Source organism: Equus caballus, chromosome 20, assembly GCF_041296265.1.
Source record: "Equus caballus isolate H_3958 breed thoroughbred chromosome 20, TB-T2T, whole genome shotgun sequence".
Lineage (NCBI taxonomy): Eukaryota > Metazoa > Chordata > Mammalia > Perissodactyla > Equidae > Equus > Equus caballus.
The window spans coordinates 34,026,374-34,051,941 of NC_091703.1; the positions used below are offsets into that span (position 1 = coordinate 34,026,374).

The following is a 25,568-nucleotide window of genomic DNA, read 5'->3' on the forward strand; positions in this document are numbered from 1 at the left end:
CCGCGCGCTGCAGCGTCTCCTTCCCGATCTCCAGGTGTCTGAGGAGACACTCCACGCACGTGCCCTCCAGGTAGTTCCTCCAGCGCTCTGCCTCACCGGCCGCCTCCCACTGGCGCCGGGTGATCTGAGCCGCCGCGTCCACCGCGGTCCAGGAGCGCAGGTCCTCGTTCAGGGCGATGTAATTGGCGCCGTCATAGGCGAACTGAGTGTACCCGCGGAGGAGACGCCCATCCGGCCCCACTTCGCAGCCATGCATCCTCTGGTAGGTGTGAGACCCTGACCCCGCCCCGAGGTCAGCCCAGCACACCCGGCCCCGCCCCCGCCCCGCCCCCCCGCAGAGATTTAACGTAAACTGAAAAGGGAACCGCTGAAAAGTCCCCGCCGACTCTTCCCGGGTCGGGGTTCGGGGGGTCCCGCAGCCTCGGGGTGAATCTCGGACCCGGAGACTCGGGGAGACCCCGGCCCGTCCGTGGGGATTGGGGGTCGGGACCTGGACCCGGGCCCGCGGCGCTCACCGGCCTCGCTCTGGTTGTAGTAGCCGCGCAGGGTGTTCAGTCTCACTCGGTAAGTCTGTGCGGCTTCCTTGTAGATCCGCGTCTCCCGCTCCCAATACTCCGGCCCCTCCTGCTCCATCCACGGCGCCCGCGGCTCCGCTCTCGGACTCGCGGCGTCGCTGTCGAACCGCACGAACTGCGTGTCGTCCGCGTAGCCGACGGCGATGAAGCGGGGCTCCCCGCGGCCGGGCTGGGACACGGCGGTGTGGAAATACCTCATGGAGTGGGAGCCTGGGGGCGGGGAGGGGCTGAGACCCGGCCGACCCTCCTCCTGGCGAGGGTCACAGGGTCAGAGGTTGGTGGGGCGGACGTAGAAGTGCGGGGACTTGGGGCGGGACAAGAGAAGGGAGGGGTCTGGAAACCTGAGGCCCAGGTTGCGGGTCTGGACCTGGGTCCGCGGAGACCCGGGTTCCCTGGGTGTCCTGCACACCCAGTCGCGTGGTGTCCTAGCTCCGCCCCCCGCAGAGGCCATTTCCTCCCGACCCCAAACTCACCAGACCAGGTCTCCGTCAGGGTCAGGGTCCCCAAGAGCAGCAGGAGGAGGGTTCCGGTTGCCATGACCCTTATTCTTAGGATCTGAGGAGAATCGGAGCCCTGGACGGTGGTGGAGACTTTATAACCAGGAACGGCAGACACGCTCATGGGCTTCCCTAGAAACCGGACACTCAATGGGAGTGAGAACTGGGGCCCCGTCATGAGTCTCCAGGCAGGAGGAGCTGATACAGGTTGTGAGAGGGAGCAGTGAATCTCAGGGAGACGGGGACTCCCCAACACTGAGCTGCAGAAACCGCCCCAGACTCCGCCCTCGGTGCCTGGAACCCTGAGAACCACTTGCCCTGACCCCTCTCCCCCTGCACCGAGAGCTCTTTGTCACACCGTCTCCCTGAGTCCTGGCCCAGGGGCTGTCTGAGGAAACCAGGGAGAGACCCCCAGGCTGGGCTCAGCCCCTTTTCCTCCTCTTACTGGAATCCCTCTCCCTGAAATGGATTCCTTACATTCCACCCCTGACCTCTCCCCTGGACTCTTCTAGAAGAAAACTCACCCCCAGTGAACTTGATGCCAGAGAGTGAGCTTGCCCTGGGAATGGAGGTGGAGGGACAGGGCTCTTCTCTTTAAACCTGGAGAAGTTGTGCCTGAATACACCAGATAGAGGTTCTCATGGAGACCAGCTTCCTCTTTGTTTATTACCCACGGTGGGTAACACGATCTTGAAAACCCTGAACATCAGGAATCTCATCTGTAAAAGCAGTGATTTGGGCCCCTTCGTACAGAAATGTCTCTGCACAGGGCTGCAGTCAGACTCACAAAGCTCCTGTTACTTTCCAGTCAGTATATCTGTGACTTCAGGTTGTTGTATTTTAAAATGATCTTCATTCCCTCATTTGTCCCTGTGAGTCCCTGACATGTCCTCAGTACAACGAAGCACAAGGAAGCAGAGTTTGTTGTTGTGGATTAATTTTCTCAAAGTTGCAAGTGCTCATGCAGTCAGACTGCCATTCGCCAGAGCCCCTGCACTGCCTCTTTTTATGAGTTCTTCACATGTGAGCAGTGTGAATATTTCACTGGGACACATTTTTTAAACTGATTAACATAAGGGGCATTAGTTCTTAGGCAGCCCCTCAGAATATAGTAAACACCAAATGCAAAGCCTACCCTGCTGGGCTTGTAGATATATTTACTAAAGACCTATGAAAAAATACATGTGCTTAAATCTGAGGATTCCACTGCTGTAGAACTCTTTCCCTCTGCTTCTTTTCCTACGCCTGTTTCTCCAGCCCTTCTCTCTGTCCCTCTCACCCTTCTTCTCCCCTTCGTCTCCACCACCCTCTCAGGCCTGAACTGTGGCACCAGTGCCACCCCTCACCTGCCACCCATGGACTATCCTCCCCACAGGGGTCAGGGATCCTGCTAGTGCGAGTCAGGAGGTGTCATTTCTTCACTAAAACACTCCACTGGTTCCGTCTCACTCTTGGGAAGCCTCTAGAATGTAAGACACATGAGCACAGGGGCTTTGGGCTGTTCAGGTCAAAGCTGTATCCCCAGCATATACAGCCATGCTTGTACATAGCAGGGATTAAATTAGTTGTTGAATAAATGAAGGAAATATGATTGCATTAAAATTTAATTACGTTATTGAAAAATCATAAAATGAAAAATACAAAAAATAGGAAAGATTTTATTTTATGCGACTAGCATGCTTATCAGTTCATAAATTCATTCCACTGGGAAAAATGCTATGTGCTTATCTGTTGCACAGTGAGCTTGCATATTAGTTTCTGTTACTGCGTAACAAAACCACAACTTAGTGGTTCAAAACAACGCCCACTTATTTGCTTACAGTTCCTTAGTCAGAAATCCGTGCGTGGTGTGTGTGGGTTCTCTGTTCAGGATTTCACAAAGCTGCATTCTCATCTTGAGCTCAGGATCCTGCTCTAAGCTTATACAGAGCTTGTTAGCAGAATTCACGTTTTTCCAGCTGTAGGCCTGAGGACCCTCTTTCCTTGACAACTGTCAGCGAGGAGCCAGAGCAGGACTGCTCCCAACACCTACTGGTCACCAGCATTCTTCGCCATGCGGCCTCCATTTTCAAAGCCCACAATTGAGAAAAACCCTCACGTTGAATCTCTCTCACCTTTGAATCTGTTTGCTCAGGAAGAACCCAGTGCTTTTACGGGCTCACCTGATTAGGACACTCCCACCCAGGACAATCCCCTTGTCTTCAGATCAACTGATTTGAGATCTTAGTTACATCGGCAAAATCCCTTCTCAGCAGCATCTATGTTAGTGTTTGGTTGAATAACTGGGGGGAAAGAGAGTAACCAGAAGGTAGTTGTTGTGGACCATCATGGAATCAGCCTAGCGCAGCCTGGTTCTTCCTTTGTGTTTAATTGGGTCATGGTTAGAAATTTAAGTTCAAATAAACAGATTGTTGTGAATGGTAATAAAATGCATCCTGTTTATTAGCCATGGAAATTCTTCTTAAATCTTAAAACCAAATGATGTGATTAATATTTAATACAGTCGTCCCACTTATCCACAAGGATACCCTCCAAGACCCCCAGTGGATGCCTGAAACCGGGGATAGGATCAAACCCTATATACTGTGTTTTTTCCTATGCATACTTTTGTACTTTGGGGCCATTATCAAGTAAAATAAGAGTTCTTTGAACACAAGCACTGTGATACCAGGACAGTTGATCTGATAACTGAAACAGCTGCTATGTGACTAATGGGCGGATATCATACGTGGCTTGTACACTGGACCAAGAAATGATTCACATCCCAGGCAGGACAGAGCAGGATGCTGCAAGAGTTCATCAAGCTACTCAAAATGGCATGCAATTTAAAACTTATGAATTGTTTATTTCTGCAATTTTCCATTTAATGTTTTCAGACCACAGCAGGTAACTGGAACTGTAGAAAACAAAAGTGCAGATAAGAGGGAACTAGTGTAATTAATTTAGAGCACACAAAAATTAAAGGGCAGGGGCTGGCCCCGTGGCTGAGTGGTTAAGTTCGCGCGCTCCGCTGCAGGCGGCCCAGTGTTTCGTTGGTTCGAATCCTGGGCGCGGACATGGCACTGCTCATCAAACCACGCTGAGGCAGCGTCCCACATGCCACAACTAGAAGGACCCACAATGAAGAATATACAACTATGTACTGGGGGGCTTTGGGGAGAAAAAGGAAAAAAATAATATCTTTAAAAAAAAAATTAAAGGGCAATAATTCACTCTCTCTTTGGACTCTGTGTTAGTTATGTACCCCAGCATAAGAAATTACCCAAAACTTAGCAGCTCAAAACAACAAACAGGTATTATCTCCCACAATTTCCCAGGGTCAGCAATCCAGCAGAGGGTTACCTGAGTACTTCTGGCTCAGGGCCTCTCTCAAGGTTGCAGTCCAGTTGTCGCCTAGGGCTGCATCAGCTGATGGCTTGACTGGGGCTGGGACATTTCCATGAAACTTGGCTCATTGATATGGCTGTTGGAAGAGGCCTCAGTTCCTTGCTGGATGGTCCCAGGAGGCCTCACTTCTTACCTATGTCATTCCATTAGGTGGTTAATGATTAGGTAGCTGGTATCTCCCAAAGCAAGTGATCCGAGAGAGAGCTCAGAAGGTGGAAGCTGCAATGTGTTTTCTGTCCTAGACTCATAGTCACACACCATTACCTCAGCCTTATTCTGTCAGTTAGCAGTGAGTAATTAAGCGCAGCCCACACTCAAGAGGAGGGCATTAAGCTCCACCTCTAGAAGGGAGGAGTATCAACGAATTTACATACATGTTAATACCAAAATTTAAATTAGATATTGTTTCAGAATTTTGTAAATCAAAGCTTCTTTTATCGGATTTTTTTTTTAGTGCTTTATATTTCTCTTTTGGAAAATAATGATTAAAAGTTTGACAGAGAGAAAGGAGATACAACAATATTTGTAAGTTTTTCTTGCAAATGCCTTTAATAATAGTGTTCCCTTCAATAAATTGCAAGAAGGTTGAGAACATGTAGTAGGTAGATCAAATGCTGTACTTTGAAGAAGTGAGTGCCATAATAATAATACCTTTGAAATAATAACTCTGTTTTCCTTTAGAAGTTTCAAATTTAGTTTAATGTCAAAAATATTGGTTCAAAACCCAATTTTCTTACTCAAGAAGATATTCAAATATAGTTGCCTAATGAAATTGCTTTTCAGTTAGAAAAATGTGAATCTCATACCTCAGTCTGTACACCTAGCTTAGCATCATGATGACAATACTGGTGGGATGCAGTAGGCAGGAATGGTTGACCCCAATCTGGGAACAAGGTTTTCTAAAAACTGGCTGTTCAGTTGGCATCCTATAAGAAATTTAACATTATTCCCTGTGTTTTGGAATGAGATTTGGTACAAGTGACTCGGACACCAATGTGATTCTAAAAAGCACCATTAATATGTGCCTCTAAAGTGTTTTCAAAGTAGCTCCATTGTGTTTTCCACTCACGCTTTCTGTTCTATCACTGGTTGGGTATCCATTTATAAGGGTTTCCATTTTCCTTCATATTGATCAACAATGTGCTTTTCCACTTCTGTAGAAGTAGTTAATTTGGTTCTATGTGGGGTTAAATGTAACACATCAAATCCTTCTCAAGACAGAATTACGTTGACATCAGATTGGACACAGTAGACCAGAAAATCTACAGAGATGCCAGTGAGCAGAAGATCAAATGGCCTATTTTTAGCCGGTGCTAATTTTTTATGGCGTCCTGGCCCTCTCTCTCTACACAGCTCATAATATTGGCTGTGGCTTTGTTCCAGTGTGGGTGTTCTTGCTAACGATCCTTTCAATGAATTTTGGTATTTTCTTTTCTCTTTCATTTTTAAAAAATTAATCAGAAATGGTTCACAGCTGCAATTTGAAAAATGCCAGTTTACAGAGTTATGACCAGACAAATACCTGGCGCCCATCAGTGCTGTGAGAAAAAGAACTTGTGAAGCCACTGTGGCCACCTCCGCAATCCCATCCCCCAGATGGAACCTCTACCCTGAGCCTTGTGTTCACTATTCCCATGAGTTTCTCTAAAGATTTCACAGTAAGTGTATATATCCCTGAACCAAATAGTATTAGTTTTGCCTGGTTTTGAACTGCCTGTATAGTGAACTCGGACTGCATAGACTCTTCATGACTCAGATTTATGTAGGAGAGTTATCCCTCGTGTGTGAGGCTGTCATTCATCTATTTTTACTGCTGAAGTTTTACATTTTATGATTATACCACAATTTTGCTATTTTCCTTTGATGCACATTGTGTTATTCCAGTTCTTGCTGTAAACATTAGTGAACGTGTCTCCTGGGGCACATAGACAAGCAGTTCCCCGGAGTGTATGATGACGAGTAGAATGGCTGGATTGTATGGGGTGTGTACTTTAACCACACGAGATAATGCTAATTTGATTTCCAAAGTGCTTGTGCCAATTTAACTTTTACCAGGAATGTAAGACTTCACGCTGCCAATGTGATTGTTCTGAAAATAAAAAGTTCAGCCGAAAAGGAGGAATTAGAAGTTGAAAGTGGGGCCCGCCTCCAGTGGCCTGATGACTGAGTTTGGCATGTTCTACTTCGGCAGCCTGGGTAGGGTTCCTGGTATGGACCTACACCACTAGTCTGTCAGTGACCATGCTGTGGTGGCATGGTCACATATGAAATAGAAGAAGATTCTTGACAGAAAATGTTTTTGTTTTTTATTTTTGCTGAGGAAGATAACATTTGTCACCTATCTTCCTCTATTTTGTACATGAGCCACCACCACAGCATGGCCACTGACAGACTAGTGGTGTAGGTCCGTGCCAGGAACCAAACCCAGGCCACCAAAGCAGAGTGCACCAAACACAGCCACTCGGCCACCAAGGCTGGCCCAATGAAAACATTAAAAAGTTGAAAGCAACTGCTTTGGCTGCAGAATCACCTAGGCATTTTTTCAGATTCTCTTAATAACTTTATTTACTTTTATTCCATGTATGTTGGCATTATACTTTTAGCATATAGGTCCAGATAATTCTTCCTTTCAGCATAACCACATGGTGCTTTTTATATGTTTGAATTCTTCCATAATAAAAAGGAGAAAAGGAGGAAGGAGAGAGAGAAGGAGAAAAGACAAAAGAAAAGAGGGAACGGGAGAAATTGGACATAGCAAAGAGAGAGGACATTTACGAGGGAATCAAAGGATCTAGACTAATAGAAATTAAGGGAGAGTTATTAGTTATCTATTGCTGTGCTACAAACTACTCCAGAATTTAGTGACTTAAAACAATAAGTATCTGTTACCTCAAAGAGACAATACAAAGACAAGCAAAAGAGAGCAGATAAAGAGAGGATAAAGAGAGGACTTTACAAGATGGAATAAGTAATAGGTCGTTGCTATACAGATGAAAATGATTTTGTTAGTCCAAGCCCTCCAAGAAGCAGACTCCAAGATGGGATTAAACTCAGCAGTATTTTATTAGAAGAAACACCCAGCAGAGAATATGGAGAAGGAGCCAGAAAATGCCGGGAGAGGCAGCAGACCGAGATGCAAGTGTGATCCCAAGTGATGGTCAGAAGGAGAGAGGGTTTGTTGGACTATCCTAGACCACTGGGCAATCTCAGTGAATGGAGCAAGGCCGCAGGGGCTCCTCAGCCACATTCAGCTCTCAGAGGAGCCCCATGTCTCCAAGCAGTAGCCTGCCTTAGTGTCCCTGCTGTGACTAGTCATTCTGGAAACAGCCCATGGGAAGCAGGGCCTCTGTGCAAATGCTGCCTTGGATTTCAGAGCCCAGGAGGGGGGCCTTTGTGGCTTTCCTGGGGGATGTGCCCTAAAACCTCCTACCTGAGGATCTGGGCTCTCGGAACTCAAATCCTTCTCAGGCTGGGGTGCTGCCCGTGTTCAGTCCAGTTACAGCAGAGGGAGAACCAGGAGGTGCCAAAGTCTATCACTCGGGTTCCACAGGTATTCCTCCTGCCCCAGTGTTTGACACAGCCCCACCCTCCTGTGGATCAGTGTCCATTACTTCTCCCTCCAGAAGATGTGACTGCTCTCCTCACCTGCTGGTCTTGTAAGTGAGCATAAGTGAGGCCATCTTGTTATGGTAAATGGCCCCAGCCCATCCTCTGTGTGACTACTCGCTGCTCTGCACGTACTCTAAACAAATTCACAGGCTCTGCTCATTCATGGCCTCCACTTACATACGTGCTCCCCAATAGCTTGATTAATTAAAACTTTCTTCTGTCATGCCTGAAGGAAACCCTTCATTACTGCCCATTTCCCCTATATAACTGCCTCCAGATTCTATAATCTTTGAAGATGGGTGTTGAGACATTAGTCACCTGTCTTCTGGCTGGTGGCCGGTGATTAGATTTGCTGGCTAATCTAAAATAGTTAAACTTCTTTTCTCTACCCCTAATTCATTGTGATTAATTGGCTCAGATTGTGATGAGCAAAGTGAATCGGTTGCTCAGGTATCAGTTCTGGCAACGTAGATGGGACCCCAGCCTCTGCCTGTGGCTAGTCGACTTGGAGGAGGTGGTTTTGGTATTTTTCCCTGTGGCTGTCTGGTGGCTTTTGCTTTCTCTTTTTTTCCACCTGGGGAATTCCCCTTGTGGCTTCCTCACTTGCAGACTACCTCTAACGCTTCAGTGATCCAGAAACCCAGGACTGGATGGTAAACTGACGAGCTTGTGTCTGCAGCTAGGTGAGTAATCCAAAGTGCACTCTTGGGTACTATGTATGCCTTTTTCCTTGTCTTGGGGCCTTGGTCAGGTCAAGATCCATCTGTTAGGTGCCATTGTTTAGGAATAAAGGAAAGTACAGACTGCCTAGCATGTTATCTGGAAGACTAGTCTCTGGTTTTTCTGTGGTGTGCACGCCTCTATGGTCTGTTCTCCTGAGTGTGTGTGTCATTCCACTAGTCTGTGTGCCAGTTCTTCCCTGGGTCAGAATCCCACAGCATCCTTCCAGTGCTTGTTACGTCATCTGTGGGGACGTGAAGTTTGCGAGCTTTACTGTCAAGTGTCAACACGGAATTATACGCCTCAATGTGGGCACTGCTGTTTGTGTGCTAACCCTTGGGAGGAGGTCGTGAGCGCACAACCCGACCATCCTTTCCCCCCCTTTTCTGTCTTGTCCAGTACCTTCTTGGCTGTCATTGTGTGTAAGTTAGGTTTGGGCTTAAAGTAAACCGGACTTGGACTTCTTGCAAAATAGAAGATTTAAAAACTTTCTGCCAGGCACCTGACCCCCTACAACCAGTTGGGAAATTAGATCTGTAGCCCACCTTAAACCATTACCTCTTGCCTCTTTGGCTTGTTTTGCATTAGTGCAAAAACTGTGCCTTTGGGTGGAGTGGGATTTGACTGTGTGCCAGTTCTTCTCCACGGGCGCCACTCCATCCATCACCCCATAAAAATGTCTGTTAGGGTGCATGCTGGCAAATGGGGCTGGCTTCAGTTATGAGCCCATGACAAAGAAAAGAATTTTTTACTGTAACGTGGCCTGGCCCAAGTATACACTGGGCTCAGGAGAAAAGTGGCCCCAAAACGGATCGCTCAATCAGGATACCATCTTGCAGCTAGAATTGTTCTACAAGAAGGAAGGAAAGGAAGATAAAGTCTCCTATGTTAAAGCCTTTATGCTGTTATATCTAGATCAGGGAAGGAGAGACAATGGACCGAGGAGACCCCGGGCTCCTCCTCCCTCTTTTCCCAGGCCCACTGCTTGTCCAAGGGAAAATGCCTGAAGGATTGCCAGGTCTAAGAGAATGACTCTGTCCTCAAACCCAGGAAGGGACACAATTCACTCAGGGGGCCCCTTTCCGGAGCAGGGCAATTTCCACTGTGACAATACCCCATAGGCCTAAAGGGACAAGGGCAACTGGCTAGCTTTGTTTGGATGCACTCTCCTCTCTATACCTCAGATCATTTTAACTGAAAAAACATTTATATGCCTGGATGCTCTGTTCTTCTCCTGGGACAAAAGCTTCTATGAAAACTGAATGCTCAAGTGACTTTTGCTCCAGGCCAGCTAAAGGTGCAAGTACCACCAAAACAATCATCTTTACAGTTCCAGATGGCCCTGCTAGATGTTCAAACACACTGCCTGACCCACTGCCACTGGAGATTCTCAAGGAGGTAAGACCAGACGTGTGGGCAGAGGGGAAGCCTGGGAAAACAAGGCATGTCCAAGTGATTCATATAGCCCGAAACAATATCTACTAAAAACTGGAGGCTCAGAAAAGCATTCAGCCAGTTTTTCAGAAAGTCCTGGTGGCAGGAGTAATCAGACCTTGCCAGTCTCCACATAATACTCCTGTTCTCCCAATCAAACAAACAAAAAACAACAACAAAAACAATTCAGAGAAATATCGGTTTGTTCAGGACCTTTGTGTCACAAATGAGGTGGTTTAGGACCTACACCCTGTGGTGCCCAGCCCTTACACCTTGCTAACCAACATGCTGGGTGAATCTGGCTGGTTTTCAGTTTTTTATTTAAAAGATGCATTCTTCTATATACCGCTCATGGAAGAATCACAACAACTCTTTGCCTCTGTGTGATGTGACCCAGATAATCAGGCCACTCAACAATATTGTTGGACAGCGCTCCCCCAGGGCTTCGAAACCTCCCCTACACTATTTGGGGAGGCCCCAGCTAAAGACCTGAGTCACGTACAATTATAAGAAGGATTAGTCTTATAGTACGTGGATGATTGCTGATACTGTGCACCATTTGCGAGCAGTGTCTGGCCAACACAATAAAGACCTTAAATCCTTTGGCTGAATATGGGCACAAGGTCTCACGAATTAAAGCACAGAGCTGCAAACAAAAAGTTCCATATTTACAGTTTGCATTATCAAAAAGGCAGAGGGAACTGCTGCCGGACGGAAAAGAGGGCTATGGCATGCTGAGCCCTCCCACTAACTGGCAACAGCTGCGAGGATTCTTGGTCATGGCTGGTTTCTGTGGCATTTGGATTCCTGACTATGGTCTCATACTAAAACCCTCTATGAGTTTCTAAAAGGGCTAGACCAGAAGCCCCCAGAATGGACAAAGGAGTGTCAGGTGGCCTTTGATACCATCAACACAAAGTTAATTTCACCCTCAACCCTGGGGCTTCCTAACTTGGACAAGCCCTTCAGCCTGTAAGTACATGGAAGGCAGGGAACAAGCTTGGGGGTTTTAACTCAAATACTGGGCATGACACCCCTGCCAGCCAACGGCTTATTTTTCCAAGCAATTAGATCAGACTGTAAAGGGATGCCCCCACCAGCACCACCACCTAAGGGCAATACTGCTACCTGTGACATCTTACAGAAAGCTGAAAATTTTACCCTGGGCGAACCCACCAGGGTATGTGTGCCACATCAAGTACTCACATTGTGGGAACCAAAAGGAGGATACTGGCTCATTTCAGGATAGATGGGCAAATACCAGGCCATCCTTTTGGACAATCCAAATGTATGGATAAAGGTATCATCTTCCCTAAACCCAGCCACCTTGCTCCCTAATAAGACATCACAAGCCTCAGAACATGACTGCTTACAAGTTATGGAGACACGGTATTCTAGCTGAGCTGACTTGTAGGACTGTCTGCCTGAGGAACCTGACGTGGAACTCTTCACAGATGGCAGCAGCTTCAGGGATCAAGGTGAGAGGTGTGTGGGGCACACAGTCATAACTTTACAAGAGTTTTTAGAGGCAAGGCCCTACTCACAAGGACATGAGCTCAAAAGGTAAAAATAATCACCCTCATGCGGGCTCTACATCTAGCTCAAGGAGACAAAAATGTCATACTCTTGGGGCAATCTGAAAGGAAAGAAAGGAGCCTCAACAGCAGGAAAAAAGAAATCAGACATGGCTCTGAAATCTTGAAACTGCTTGGTGCTATTAATGAGCCTGCTCAGGTTGCCCTGGCCACCAGAGGGAAAATCTAATTGGTCCAAATATACATCACAGGGCCTCACTTACAAAGAACTATATAACAGGTGACTAAAAATTACATAATCTGTGCAAAGAACAACCCCAAGGCCAATTCCAGTCCCCCACACCTGGGCACCCAGCATAAAGGAAATTGGCCTACTGGAGACTGGCAAATAGACATTATCTAGATGCCCCGGGCAGCTAGGAATTTTAGGTTTTTATTAGTGTTCGTGGACACCTTCACCAGGTGGGTAGAAGCTTTTCCCACTCAGACTGAGAAAAGATCAGAAGTCACTCACATGTTGCTAAAAGAAATCATCCCTAGGTTTGGTCTGCCTGATACCTTGCAGAGTGATAACCAGCTTTTGTGTCCCAAATAACCCAACAAGTGTCCAGTAGCTTAGGCATCCAATGGATATTACATTCAGCTTGGAGACCTCAATCAACTGGAAAGATGGAGAAAATAAATCACTCCTTAAAGAAGACCATTGCCAAAATCTGCCAGGAAACACAACTAACTTGGGATGAGGCTCTGCCCTTTGCCTTGCTACAGGTTAGAGCAGCTCCCCGAAGTGGACTTACATTGACTCCGTTCAAAATTCTATGTGAGAGACCCTTTCAGGCATCTCCCCAATATCTTCATAAATTAAAACTTTGCTCTGTCCTGCCTGAAGGGAACCCCTTCATTACTGCCCATTTCCCCTGTATAACAGCCTGAAGATTCTGTAATCTTTGAAGCTGGGTTTTTGAGACATTAGTCATCATCTTCTGCTTTGCTGGCTAATCTAATCTAATTAAACTTCCTTTCTCCATTCCTAACTCATTGTAAGTAACTGGCTTAGATTGTGGTGAGCAGAGTGAGCCCATTACTCTGTATCAATTCTGGCGACCCAGAAGGGACCCTAGCCTCTGCCAGTGGTTAGTCAACTTGGCAGAATTGTTTTATGGATTTTTGCCTGCGGATGTCTGGTGGCTATTTCTTCCTTTTCTTCCCACCTGGGGAATTACCCTTGTGGCTTCCTCACTTGTCGACCGCCTGTAACACTTCAGTGATCCAGAAACCAAGGAATGGATGGTAACATTTCTGTGCTGTGGATAGCATGGCCTTACTCCAGAATCCCAGCTGCCAGCATGTGATTCTTGCACTGGTATTTGCCTTTAGCTCCACACGGCATCTTTTCCACCACTGACACCTCCAACACCATCAGGTCTGATGGATGGTGACTGATTACACCACAGCCTGGAACTGCTGCAGTGTCCTTTCATGTCCAAGCCCCACTCAGAGCTGGCATCCTTCTATGTCACCCAAAACTTGGCCACACAATATACCCAGGTGTGGAATGTGTTGTCAGAACCCAAAATAGGCCTACCAGGCAGTGTGCTTCCTTCTTTGCAGTGAGGGATACAAGATGCACCAATTGTCTTTTACTCTGGAGGGGACATACCTGCATGCCCCTAACCACTGACCTCTAGAACCGAACTGAGGTGGCCACTCCCTGAATCTCGGTCAGGTTTATCTTCCACTCTCCGGAGTGCACATGCTTTACCGAGGCCTCCAGTATACTTTCCACTTATTGCTCATCCATCCCAATCAACATGATGTTGTCAAAGAAATGAACTAACGTGATATTCTACGTGATGTCCAGGAGTCCAGATCTCTTAAGACAATATCTGAGAGGAATGCAGAGTTAAAAGAGCCCTGAGGCAAACCATAAATAAATGTTGTTCCTTCGAAGCTAATCATTCCACCTCCACATTTCCAGCAGGAATAAAAAAGAGCACACTCACCAAATCTACAGCCACATACCATGTGCCTGAGGCCTTACTAACCTGCTCTAGCAGTGACATCACATCCAGCACAGCAGCTGCATCAGGACCACTACTTGGTTGAGTCTGAAGTAGCTCATGCATCCTTTAGACCACATCAGGCTCCTGCAGGGACAGATTGCTGAATTAACTGGAGATAATACCACCATGGCCCCTGCATCCATCAGGTCTCTAATGGTGGTGCTAACCCCTACAATACCTGCAAAACCTCCACAATACCTGCACTAGGACACAGTATCATTCCTGATTTGACCAAGATAGGGCCAATTTCAGAGGTTTCCTTGGTCTTCAGCACAAAGAGAGACCTTATTCCACAGACCAGGGACCCAGTGTGGAGGTTACTCCAACTTTCAAGCATATCAATGCCAATTATGCACTCGTGAAAGGGGGATGATTGCCGGGTGGGTCCGTGGACACAGGGGTCTCATTCTGAGCCACACTTTGTCCAGGAGTCCATTTATTACCTGGCTTCTATACGCCCCACTGTAATAGGGGGACATGATTGACGCTGTGGGTATCAATGCAATTTCTGGGCAACATATGATAAATATATGATAAAATAATAGTATCAGTGTTTCCAGACCTTAGGCCACCCTGCAAGAAGATGAGGAGGAGAAATGGACGTCAGAGAGTGGGAAGCATGAAGTGGAGACCATGGAAGGGCTGGGTTATTGGCAATGACAAGGTCTATGGGTACAAGGGAGTGGGGGACTCAGGGAGAGCAGAGTAGAAGGTCATGGAGGAGAGGAGTTCAAGGAACTGAGAGGCCAGGGAGTGATAGCATCTTCTCTGCTATGTGGTTTCTATCACTGCCATAAAGATTCCCACAGACCTAGTGGCTTTAAACAACACCCATTTATTATCTCATGGTTACGTAGGTTACAAGTCCAACATGTTCTCACTGGGCTGAGATCAAGGTGTTGGCAGGTAATGTTCCTTAGTGGGGACTCAGGAAAAATCCACTTCTAAGCTGGTTTACGTTGTTCTCTCAATTCACTTCATTGCAGATGTAAGGCTGAGGTCTTCATTTCCTTGCTGGCTGTCAGCTGGAGCCACCCTAGCCCATAGAGGATCTCTTCAGTCCTCCAACATAGGCCCCTACAGCACACCAGTCTTTCTCCCACTTGAGACCTGTCTGATTTCCCCTCTGCCACGTCTCCTCTAGAGCATCACTCTGATTTCAGCCAGAGAAAATTCTCTTCTTTTAAGGATTCATGTCATTTGTTGGGGACCACCCAGATAATCCACAATAATCTCCCTGCCAGGATAATCCCTCTATTTTAAAGTCCTTAAACTTAATTTGCTGTTGTTAGTGCCATCAAGTTGGTCTGACTCCTAGCAACCCTGCGTACAGCAGAGCAGAACCCTGCCTGGTCTTTTTGAGCCATCCTCTCACCTTCTGGCTCTGTAGTGCACAATGTTCACACTGCTATTCATAGGGTTTTCATGGCCAATTCTTTTCAGAAGTGAGTGGCCATGTCCTTCTTCTTAGTCTGTCTTAGTCTGGAAGCTCTGCTGAAACCTGTATACCATGGGTGACCCTGCTGGTATTTGAAATACTGGTGCCGGCCCTGATATCATTTCCCCTACGTTAAACCCAGCATACATGGGATTAAAACCTAAGCACTCTTTCCCTGCTTACTCCCTGGCTCCCTGGCTCCATAATCCACTATCTGCCATGGAGACAAAGAGCCAAGGTCCATCACCCCCCTGGATTCCTTATCATCTCCTCCTCCTCCCTGCAAGCAGCTCCCAAGGCCTAATGCAGGCTGGTGGGAAAGCTCCCACCAGCAAGGCCACGGAATCCCCCTGCCTCTCTACAAGCAGCCACATTCCTCACAACCTTTAAGACCCCTCACCTCCCCTCTTTCGGGAAGATGAGACAAAACGAGACAAATTTGAAGGCTCACTCGCGTCTCCCGGCTGATGTCACCTGAAATGAAAGCCCTTTCCTTGCCAAAAGCCTGGCGTTTCAGTTTTTTATTTGGCCCCGTTTGTGGAGTGTGTAAAGTACCTGTGTTTGCAGGTGGTAACAGGCCCATCACAGGGCCGCATCTGTGTAAACTGGGCATTAACTGGAAAGTGTCCTGCAAATGAAAGAGATTCTTAGTGTAACATATTTTGAAAAGACCACTCAAGACATTCCAAAGGGTTTAAGGTGGTAAATTTTCCTTCCTAGGCCCCCCACAGGTCCCCTGCCAGAGATGAGCATGTTACCAATTTCCCGTGTATCCTCCTGAGAAAAATTTATACAAATATTGTTATTGTTGCTACATTAAGGAAGAGTACTAAAAAGAAATAGAAAATGGAAGAAAACGTTTCCACTTTTCAGTTTCCCAGGTGTTGTCGTCAAGAGCTGGGAGAGGGGTCCCAGGGAGGAGATGGAAACCTGAGAGAGTGCACAAGGCTCCTGAGCTCTCTTCTCCATCAGTCCCTGTCCATCCCTGACCCTGACACCTGTGGAGTCCAGGGATGCTCAGAAGCTTCTTCCCACCATTGAAGCCCAGCCTCACGGTCATCCATTTCTGACCAACTTAAAGCCCAGACCCTCCCAGGCAGGTCAGTCACAATCTGAGAGCATAACAGTGGCGTCCCCGTGTGTGGCCACAATGCTGAGGACAGAAGACCCAGCTGCCTTTTCTCCTGCTCAGCCAGGACCTCTGCAGGGTCTCCATGGGCCCCCAGGAGCAGGACAGAGCTCTGCACACAAGGGGGTTCCCCTTTCCAGTGTCAGGTTCAGGGTGTGAAGTGTTTCCCAAAATCCACACTGAAATAGATGGTCCTCCCCATTGAGTCACTGTAGACTCTGCCTCAGGGCACAGGGAGGTCTCCAGGCCATAACAGCTGGTCCCCAGGTCCCGAATGGACCCCCAAAACAAACTGGGTGCCCTCAGTCTCCCAGGATGGGACCCAGGACCCCTGAGTCCTTATGACTTGTTCCTGCTGCTGCCTCTGGGGCTGGATCAATCCAGTGAGTCTCACAATATGGGATGGGGGTGGGGGAGAGAAGCCCCCAGGGCGTTAGGTCTAAGAAGGAGAGGATGTTCCAGGGGAAGTGAGGACAGGGCAGAAATAAGGACATCAGAGTGGTAGAGGTTACAAGGAGGAGACACGAAGGAGCCAGGGACGGGAGGGGCGTGGGAAGGATTGGCCTAGGGGACACCTGTGGGCTTGTGTTTGGAGAGAGTTTTCTGGGTACTGGACCATAGAGAGCAAAGAACAAGTGCCTGTGCTGCCCCTCTAGGGACCAGCCCTGATCCCAAATTCCCAGAATTTCCAGGCTCTCACTCCCTGTGCTAGGACATCACAGCCATGTCTGAACCCAGCCCAGAGCAGCCAGTGGTTCCAGCCTTCAGTGGTCCCTTCCTCCTCTTTGAGAACCAGGCCAAGGGGCCCCTGAGCACCAGCTGATGAACATGTGGTGGGGCTACAAGAATCTCAACAAAAGGACCCAGGCAACCAACTACCCATCTCCAGTAGTGGTCCCTACACCTTCTGCAGCTCCCTGGCCAAGGACTCTGAAGATCCCATCCCTTTCCTCTCTGGTGACACAAGCACCCGGATCCTCAGACTGGACTCCTCTGGCCCTGCTCTCTGCTGCCCCAAATCCTGAACTTAGGAGCTCTGCAGCCCCAGCCCTAAATCTTATTTCTACCCTGACTACTTACCCAGGAATTTGGGGGTGCTATAGACTGAATGTGTTGCCTCAAAAATTTACATGTTGAAACTTAATCCCTAATGTCATGGTGTTTGGAGGTGGGGCCTTTGGGAGGTGATTAGGTCATGAATGGAGCCCTCATGAGTAGGATTAGCACCCTTATAAAAGAGAACCCACAGTCCCTTTCACCATGCAAGGACACAGTGAGAAGACGGCCATCTATGTACCAAGAAGAGGGTTCTCACCAGACACCCAGGCTGCTAGCACCTTGATCTTGGTCTTCTCAGCCTCCAGAACAGTGAGAAATAATCTTCTGTTGTTTATAAGCTACCCAATTTATGATATTCTGTTATAGCAGCCTGACAGACATGGAGTCCACAAGCCAGGGGGGTTGTCCCAGAGCCCCACATGCTGCAGCTAAGCCACAACTGCCATCCGGGCAGCAGTTGCCCATGACCCCAAACCTAGGCAGACCCCTCTCCTGGCCCAAGAGACATCTGGAGCAGTTGGTGGTCAGACACCTTCCATCTGCTGTGCTTATGTGGCGAGATATGAGTTTGGGGCAGTGTTGAGCACTGTACTTGTGAAGGGGTTCCAGAAACCAAGACCAATTGGTAGGATCCAAACACACACACATCACAGGAGACCCCTGTTATGGACTGAGCTGTGTGCCCCAAAATTTCTACATTGAAGCCCTAACCCCAAATGTGATTGTATTTAGAGACAGAGCCTTTAGGGAGAGAATTAAGGTTAAATGAGATCATAAGGGTGGGGCCCTGCCTGACAGGACTGGTGGTTATGAGAAAAAGACACCAGGGATCTCTCTCTGCACACAGAGGAAAGGCCATGTGAGGACACAGCAAGAAGACAGCCATCCACAAGCCAAGAGGAGAGCCCGCATCAGAAGCCAAATTTCCTGGCACTTTGATCTCAGATTTCTAGCCTCCAGAAGTTGGAGAAAATAAACTTCGGCTGTTTTAGCTCCCCAGTCCGTGGCATTTTGTTACAGCAGCCGGAGCAGAGGAAGACAACCTCCAAACCAACACCCTAAACTCTGCCTTTCAGTCTCAGACTCAGCTCTAAGGAACGTGGTCCCAGCATTTACTCATTCACTCACAAATATTCCATGAGCGCCTCTGTACCAGGCATTGTTCCAGGCCTGGGGATCATTTAATCAGAACAGACAAAACACCTCCTCTCCTGATGCTGACAGTCTGACAGACAGACAATAAATGAAATCAACTATATGCCATAACCGAGTGGGGTTTCTCGCAAGTATACAAGGCTAGTTCAACATTAGAAAATCAATGAATGTAATGTATCACATCAACAAGCTCGAAAGGAAAATTCACAGGACCATATCAGCAGGTGCCGAAAAAGCATTTGACAAAATCAAACACTCATTCATGATAAAAACTCGTAGCAAACTAGAAACAGAGAGGGAACTTTCTCGATCTGATAAAAAATCTACAAAAAACCCACAGCTAACATCATACTTTATAGTGAGAAACTAGAAGCTTTCCTGCTAAGGTCAGGAACAAACCAAGGATGTCCCCTCTCACCACTCCTTTTCAACATCAAACTGGAAGTCCTAGCTAATACAAGACCAAAAAGATAAAAGGAAATAAAAGGTATACAGAGGAGGAAGGAGGAAATAAAACTTTCTTTGTTGGCAGACGACACGATTGTCTGTGTAGAAAATCCAAAGAATCAACAACAACAACAACTAACTCCTGGAATAACAACTAACAAGCAATTACAGCAAAGTGCAGGACACAAGGTTAATATGCAAAAGTCGATCACTTTCCTATAGATCAGCAAAGAACAACTAGAAGCTGAAACTAAAAACACAATACTATTTACATTAGCACACAAAAAATTAAATACTTAAGTATAAATCTATCAAAATATGTACAAGATCTATATGAGGAAAATTACAAAACTCTGATGAAAGAAATCAACGAACTAAATAAATGGAAAAATATTCCACGTTCATGGATAGGAAAATTCAATCTTGAAAAGATGTCAGTTCTTCCCAACTTGATCTCTAGATTCAACAGAATACAAATTAAAATCCCAGCAAGTTATTTTAGATATTGACAGCTGATATTGTCAATATTCCAGCAAGGATATTGATGAATCACTCTAACGTTTATCTGGAGAGACAAAAGAGCCAGAGTAGCCAGCACACCATGAGGCAGCAGAGTCAGAGGACTCACACAGCCGGACTTCAATACTTACTATAAAGCTACAGTAACCAACACAGTGTGGTATTAGTGAAAGATGAAGTCATGCCCCCAGGTAAGCAGCCCCAAGGGTGGGGGTGGAGGTCATGAGGGGTAGGTGGGGGGTATTTGTACTGTGAGGGGATTCCTTCAAACTTATGCTGCACCACAGACCTGCAGATACCAGCCCCCTGACTCCTGGAGTTCGTTGCCTAGTTCCAACTCTCAGCTCCCCACCCCGACCCCACTCCAGGCCTCAGGGCTCCCTCTCCCACACGCTTCCCTCCCTGCACAGTCCATGAAGAGTTCCCATCTAAGAGGTCACTGTTTCTTAGGGGGTGGGAACAGCCAGTCTTTTCTTTCCCATAACCCTATATCCTTGTACATGGCCAGTCATAGCCCCTGGGTCAGAGATCTCTGTCCCCCAGAGGCCTTTATCGTAGACAGGAAGCTAGCTTAGCTGCACAGTACAGATGACCGTAAATAGGGTCCAACAATAGGAGAGGCATAAATCCCAACTTCCAGTGAGCCTCAGCCCCCTACCCTGGCTCCCTCCCCAATGCTCCCCCTCATCCAGGATCCCCAGCCCCATGCCATCAGCTGTGCTGGCCCAAGCTGAGGAGTTGCTGGAGCAGCAGCTGGAGCTGTCCCAGGCCCTACTGGAAGGGCAACAAGGGGCCTGGGAAGCCCACGCCCTGGTGCTCAAGACCCAGAAGCTGAAGGAACAGATGAGGAGACACAGAGAGAGCCTGAGAGGAGACGCCTAAGCTTTCCACCAGTTCCCACTTCACCCTCCAACGATGGAAATATTACGCACCAGCCCCATGAGCTCCTCAATCGGAAACATCCCAGCCTCTTCCAGCCACTAAGAAAAACGGAACACACCTCCACGAAGGGCCAGAATTTGGAAGGTAGTGGGGAGCCATGGTCTCTGCAATCTGTTTAGTCACATCCCCCACTTTGACCCCGCCCACTGACCTCTGCACCACAGCAGGCAGGGCACACAGTCCTTACAGGAATATACCCTGGATCTTACCCTAAAACAACCTCACCCCAAATCCAATAAAGAGACGGAGCGTTTACAGACATCACAGGTGCATGTGTTTTTTAGTTTTGTTGAAAAAAAGTTCTGACAAATCAGGAAATGGAGGTTTAGGACTGGTGGTGACGCAAAAGAGGGAAGCCGTGAGGTGGGGGTTGGGGGTTGTCAGTGGTAGGTGGCAGTAGTGTCTCCTTTGCTCCTACCCCGGTGTCATCTCCTGAAGAGAGACAGCTGTCACATTCCAGAATGGGTGGGTAAGTCCTTTACGGCGTCCGTCCAACTTAAGAGATAAAAGGGCACAGTTAGGATCTGACACAGAAAAGAAAAAGTGAGGGTGGCAGAGAGACACACACTCAACATGTAGTTGTTCATGTGGTGTGTGGGTTCAGAGGATAGACTTGAAGATGGGGGAAAAAATGCGTCAAGAAAAGAAAGTTTCCCCAGTTAGAGGTCAACTAACATCCCAACAGGGCATCAAGACCAGAGGGCCACAAACTTGTCAACTGTCCACTATGCAGCGGAGTCTTTGCTACGTAATAGGATATATAACAAACACACTAAAGAACAAGCGGAATCTAAAGAGTTGGGGAGGCCAGTTTAATAGTCTCTGTAGGAGATGTTTATCTCATCAGGCAACTAACTAACATTGACCTCAAAGCGATCCTGCACACCATTGAGGATCTTGGCATCATTCTCATGTGACACAAATGTGATGGCCAAGCCCTAGGAGCCAAACTGGCCTGCTCTGGCCACCTGGAAGGACACAGAGGATAGAACTGGAAGACACCCAAAAGGAGGGAGGAAGATGGAAGATTGCAAACATACAGAAAATAGAGGGTTGGGGTAGGACAATGGGGTGTTCTCCTTGGTGTGGGGCTTACCCAATGCAGGTGGGTGTCAGAATCCTCAGGCTGTCACAGTTAAAGGCAATGTTCACCTGCTCCATGTCCTTGCCTCGGCTGAATAGGTTGGTAGGCACAAGAATTCGTCGTTGAAAATATTTAAACTGGTGATACTGAGAAAGCCTTCACGAGAAAGGAAATTAGAAAAATGATGGAAGTCCCTTCTCTCCAGGGCCTCTTTTCCTCCCAAGGACACAAAACATCTTCCCCATCTCCGACTCACCTCTCCTCCTGGGGCATCCCTCGGCGGATGGCAATGGCTGGGAAGTTCTGCTCCACCAGGCACTGGGTGAGGACAATGCAACGCTGCACAGACTTCACCAGATCACCACTCGGTTCTGTGTGTGTGTTTGTCTGTGAGGGTGGGTGTGACTGAGAAGGGGGATATTGTTCATGGGTGTATGAGAGAGATTATGCGCGAGAGAGTTTTCAGTGATTACACTCTTCTAAAGGAATGCCTCTTAGTCTCCCTCACATAGTTCCTATTCTGCTCTAAATATAACTTAGCTTCCCTCTCTCAGCTCTGAGTTTTCCTGGGCAGACATGTTACAGAGAAGATGCAGAGAAAAGTAACTGAAATTACCAGATATGTTAGGAGACAAGGATGAGGACACCTCTTGAAGAAGTGGAAAAAATTAGAGCTAAGGTCTAGAAAGATCATGACCAACATACCTGCTCATCAAAATACCAAACATAAGCAACCTACCCTATTCTAGAAAGTCGTTTTTAGTGATGATAAACCATACAACATTTACAGTGACGGAAGGCTTTTCCTCAGTCAGTAACACAAGAACAACAAACAAACTGAAGGACCTAACAGCTCCAGGATATTTGGGGACTTTTACGAACTTATTTAAGCCCCTCAAGGGTTTTTATATTTTGAGGTTTATTTATTGAGGTTCTTATTTATTGAGTACCTGTTGGTGCCAGTCTTGGAACAGAAAAGCAGTTTCCACCTTGTTCATGCTCAGCCTCCAAAAAGACATTTATATTCTCATTTAAAAGAATTACATTTAAGAGAAATTCTCCATCATTCTCTCTCAAATCACATACATGGTTTTCTCAATAAAAGGGTACTTAATACAGGTTTCTCCTACAGTTGGAGATATGCTCATCCCCCTACTGGGCCTTGAACAACTGACCAGGTGGAACTCAAGGACATCCAGAAGGTCAAAGAGCTTCCGGTTCTTCTCCTGATCCTTCAGTTTCATGTAGCACTGCTGCAACCCATGCAGCCTCAGCTTCGTCTCATCATCCACGAAGATCTCCATTGGCAGGGGTAGGAGGGGGAGGAAGGGGGTCGGGAACAGGAGGAGGGCAGAGTGGGAATGTTAAACCTTGAAGGGGTGGAGGAAGTTGATCTCCAATACACCCCATGGGAGGAGATGGGGAGAAGAGAAGACATTGAACACCACTCCCCACCCCCAAAAATACCTACATTTTTATGTGGTTTCTTCCACATTAGACCTAATTTCCTTCCTATCATTTCAGTTTTAAGATAGCCCAGCTGAAAACTGTCATGGGAAGGGAACTTTGCAGGGAAGAAGAGGAGCAGTGAAACCACCCAATGGCAAGATGTAACAGATATGTCTGAATCTCTCAGTGCATCAGGCTCTGCTGCTACAGGTGTGAATAAGGACAACACACCCCTTCCCTCATATATCCTTTATCCTCCCATTTCCACAGTCCTCCACCGTCTCTCCTTCAGTCTATAGGCTGCCTCATCAATTTCTGGAGAGGGAAGTACAGCTGGGCTGTCTTTTGCTCAAAACCTGAGCCGAGCCTATTATTCCTTTAGTGATACAGTAGTTCTGCTCATCTCAAGTCTCCACCTGCCCTCCCTGACTGTGAACTAGGAGAGACTGGTTTCTCTAGGTTTGAGGTGGGGAACTGAGAAGTCTGATTCTCAGTGATGTGGAACCGACACTTCTCCAAATTTGCCCAAATGTATAATGAAGATCAACCACACTTCCCTATAACTCCCGTGGAGGTAAAATATCTATCCATGTTACAATCCTACTTCTGATTATTTAGCCTACAGATACATCATCATGCCTAGAAATCATAGAGAAGAATATTATGCATTGCAGCACTATTTTAATAGAAAAAGGTGAAATTACTCAAGTGTCAATAAATAGGGGACCAGTTAAATCCATCCACATAGTAGAATACCATAAAGCTATAAAAAAAGTAAAAGGGGAAATTCTTCAAGTGTTGACAAATAAGATCGCCAAATTCAATTATTAACAAAAAATAATCAAGTTGCAGAACTGTGTATACTATGCTATATTTTCTTTAAAAGGGGAACAAGAATTTATGTACACACACCATAGGTGTACACACACCTATGCACCTATGTGCCTGGAAAGACATCCAAGGACCTAGTGATAAGAGTTCTCTAAGGGGAGAGCAGTAGGAACTGTGAGAAGGGGAGACCATTTTGAAAATATTTTCACAGTATGCTTTAGGTAGTTTTAAACTTCTGAAAATTTGAAACTATTATCTAATAAAAATGAAATAAAACAGCAATATAAAAACAACAGAGGAAAACTACACTGTAAGACAAGACTGCCCAGCTCTGGCATAACAATCTTCAACGGAAGCATGTCGGGGTTGCTACTTACTCTCCTGTGACAATTGCTGCTCTGCCCTGGGCTGCAGATGGCACTTGGGGCCTGTCCACACATCACCTGTGGGGAAACTGATTTGCATTCTAATTCCCAATCTTTAAATGAATAGAATTACATTATTCTACTTCCCCAATCAAGAATCCACTTATCAACAACTTGAAAGATATTTTCTAGAGCTATTATTCGCCCTCTTCTCAGTATTGACTACTGATTGGTTCTACATGGAGTTTCTCCCTCTTGCTCCCATTTAGACTTTTTCATTCTAAGGTGATTCAATAGCTCTGTGCACATCTTGCTCCAATCCAAATGCCCTCTGACAAGGCAGGGCTGAGTTAGCTCCCAAATGATGACAAGCACCTTGTCAGCCTCTTACCACATCCGTTATGCCCCACCCCCATTGTGGAGTGCAGGCAGTTTCTGCTGTGAGATGATCAATATTAGCAAGAGAGAGGACCTCTCTGTGTTCCAGGTGCTCCACTCTGCCCTCCCACAGAGGATGGGAATAAGGAGACACCGAGGGCAGCCATGCACCATCACACAAGAGCTCAGCACTTCAGTGTCTCTGGCCTTAACCATGAAGATCAAGTCTGAACTCTGAGGGGCGAAGACATAGAAAATGGATGGTATTGGGAGACCATAGACACAGAGGACTCTCAGGAGTGTGTCTAAGTCTAATGAAGGATGAACTGAAGCAGGTTCAAGGGAGTCAGTCAACAGTTTTGTAGCAGCATCATCAACAGCAACAATGACCAATAAGTGAACTCAACAAAAAACAAACCAAAGAGATCTCTTACACGGAAAGAGACTAACTAGTTTAGGAAATTTGAAGATATACTCCACAGCTATTTGTCTTGATGACCCTGTAGAATGTGACTTTAATAAAAATAAAAATATATTCAGATTCATCCATTCAACATATATTTATTAAAACTACAATTTGCCAAGAAATAGTGAGAGTGCTGAGTAGAAGCAGTGAAAAACAAGAAATGACAAAAATGCATGCTGTCGTGAAATTTTCATTATACTTTTAGGAGACTGATACTAAGTTAAATAAATAAATTATGTGGTACGTCAGGTTATGATTTGTGCTATGGAGAAACTAGAGGTAGGGAACGTGTGTGGAGGGTAGTAGGTGCTGGGGGTTGGAAGTCTAAACAGAGCAGGCATCACTGAGGACAAAGCCATGCAAGAAGTGAGGGAGAAGCATCCCAGGTAAGAGGAGTCGCAAGTGCAAAGGTCCTGAGGTGGGGGTGCTCAGATTAATTTCCAGGTAAAGCAATTAATTGGGAAATATACTGTACAGGGCCATGCG

The 25,568-nt window shown here is 46.8% G+C and overlaps 1 protein-coding gene and 2 long non-coding RNA genes across 18 annotated transcripts in view; 2 read left to right on the top strand and 1 right to left on the bottom strand.

The window, feature by feature from the left end:
* Positions 1-22,187, bottom strand: part of LOC100049798 (class I histocompatibility antigen, Gogo-OKO alpha chain) — a 32,061-nt gene extending 9,874 nt beyond the window's left edge. For 5 of the 13 annotated variants that reach the window (XM_023624201.2, XM_023624207.2, XM_014728532.3 and 2 more), the window contains exons 1-3: positions 1,049-2,684; positions 516-785; positions 1-276 (exon numbers count right to left, since the gene is read on the bottom strand). In XM_023624201.2, the coding sequence (XP_023479969.1) occupies positions 1-276; positions 516-785; positions 1,049-1,250 (748 nt within the window). In that variant the 5' untranslated portion in view covers positions 1,251-2,684. Of the gene's footprint in view, positions 277-515; positions 786-1,048; positions 2,685-13,802; positions 13,905-15,813; positions 15,887-21,605; positions 21,750-21,849 lie in introns of those variants that run through there. The other 8 variants (XM_070245229.1, XM_070245232.1, XM_070245228.1 and 5 more) reach the window with 6 other exon arrangements.
* LOC111769197 (uncharacterized) lies at positions 240-25,161 on the top strand. 4 transcript variants are annotated; one of them, XR_011429968.1, is made up of 4 exons: positions 240-564; positions 16,132-16,358; positions 22,726-22,905; positions 23,118-24,149. It is a non-coding gene; the product is annotated as an uncharacterized lncRNA (long non-coding RNA). The 4 variants fall into 4 exon arrangements; XR_011429969.1 differs by lacking the exon at positions 16,132-16,358 and adding an exon at positions 24,726-25,161 and having other exon boundaries at positions 367-564; positions 23,118-23,252; XR_011429967.1 differs by lacking the exon at positions 16,132-16,358 and having other exon boundaries at positions 367-564.
* Positions 10,075-15,758, top strand: LOC138919631 (uncharacterized). Its single transcript, XR_011429973.1, has 2 exons — positions 10,075-10,186; positions 14,807-15,758. It is a non-coding gene; the product is annotated as an uncharacterized lncRNA (long non-coding RNA).
* Positions 25,162-25,568: the final 407 nt, after the last annotated feature.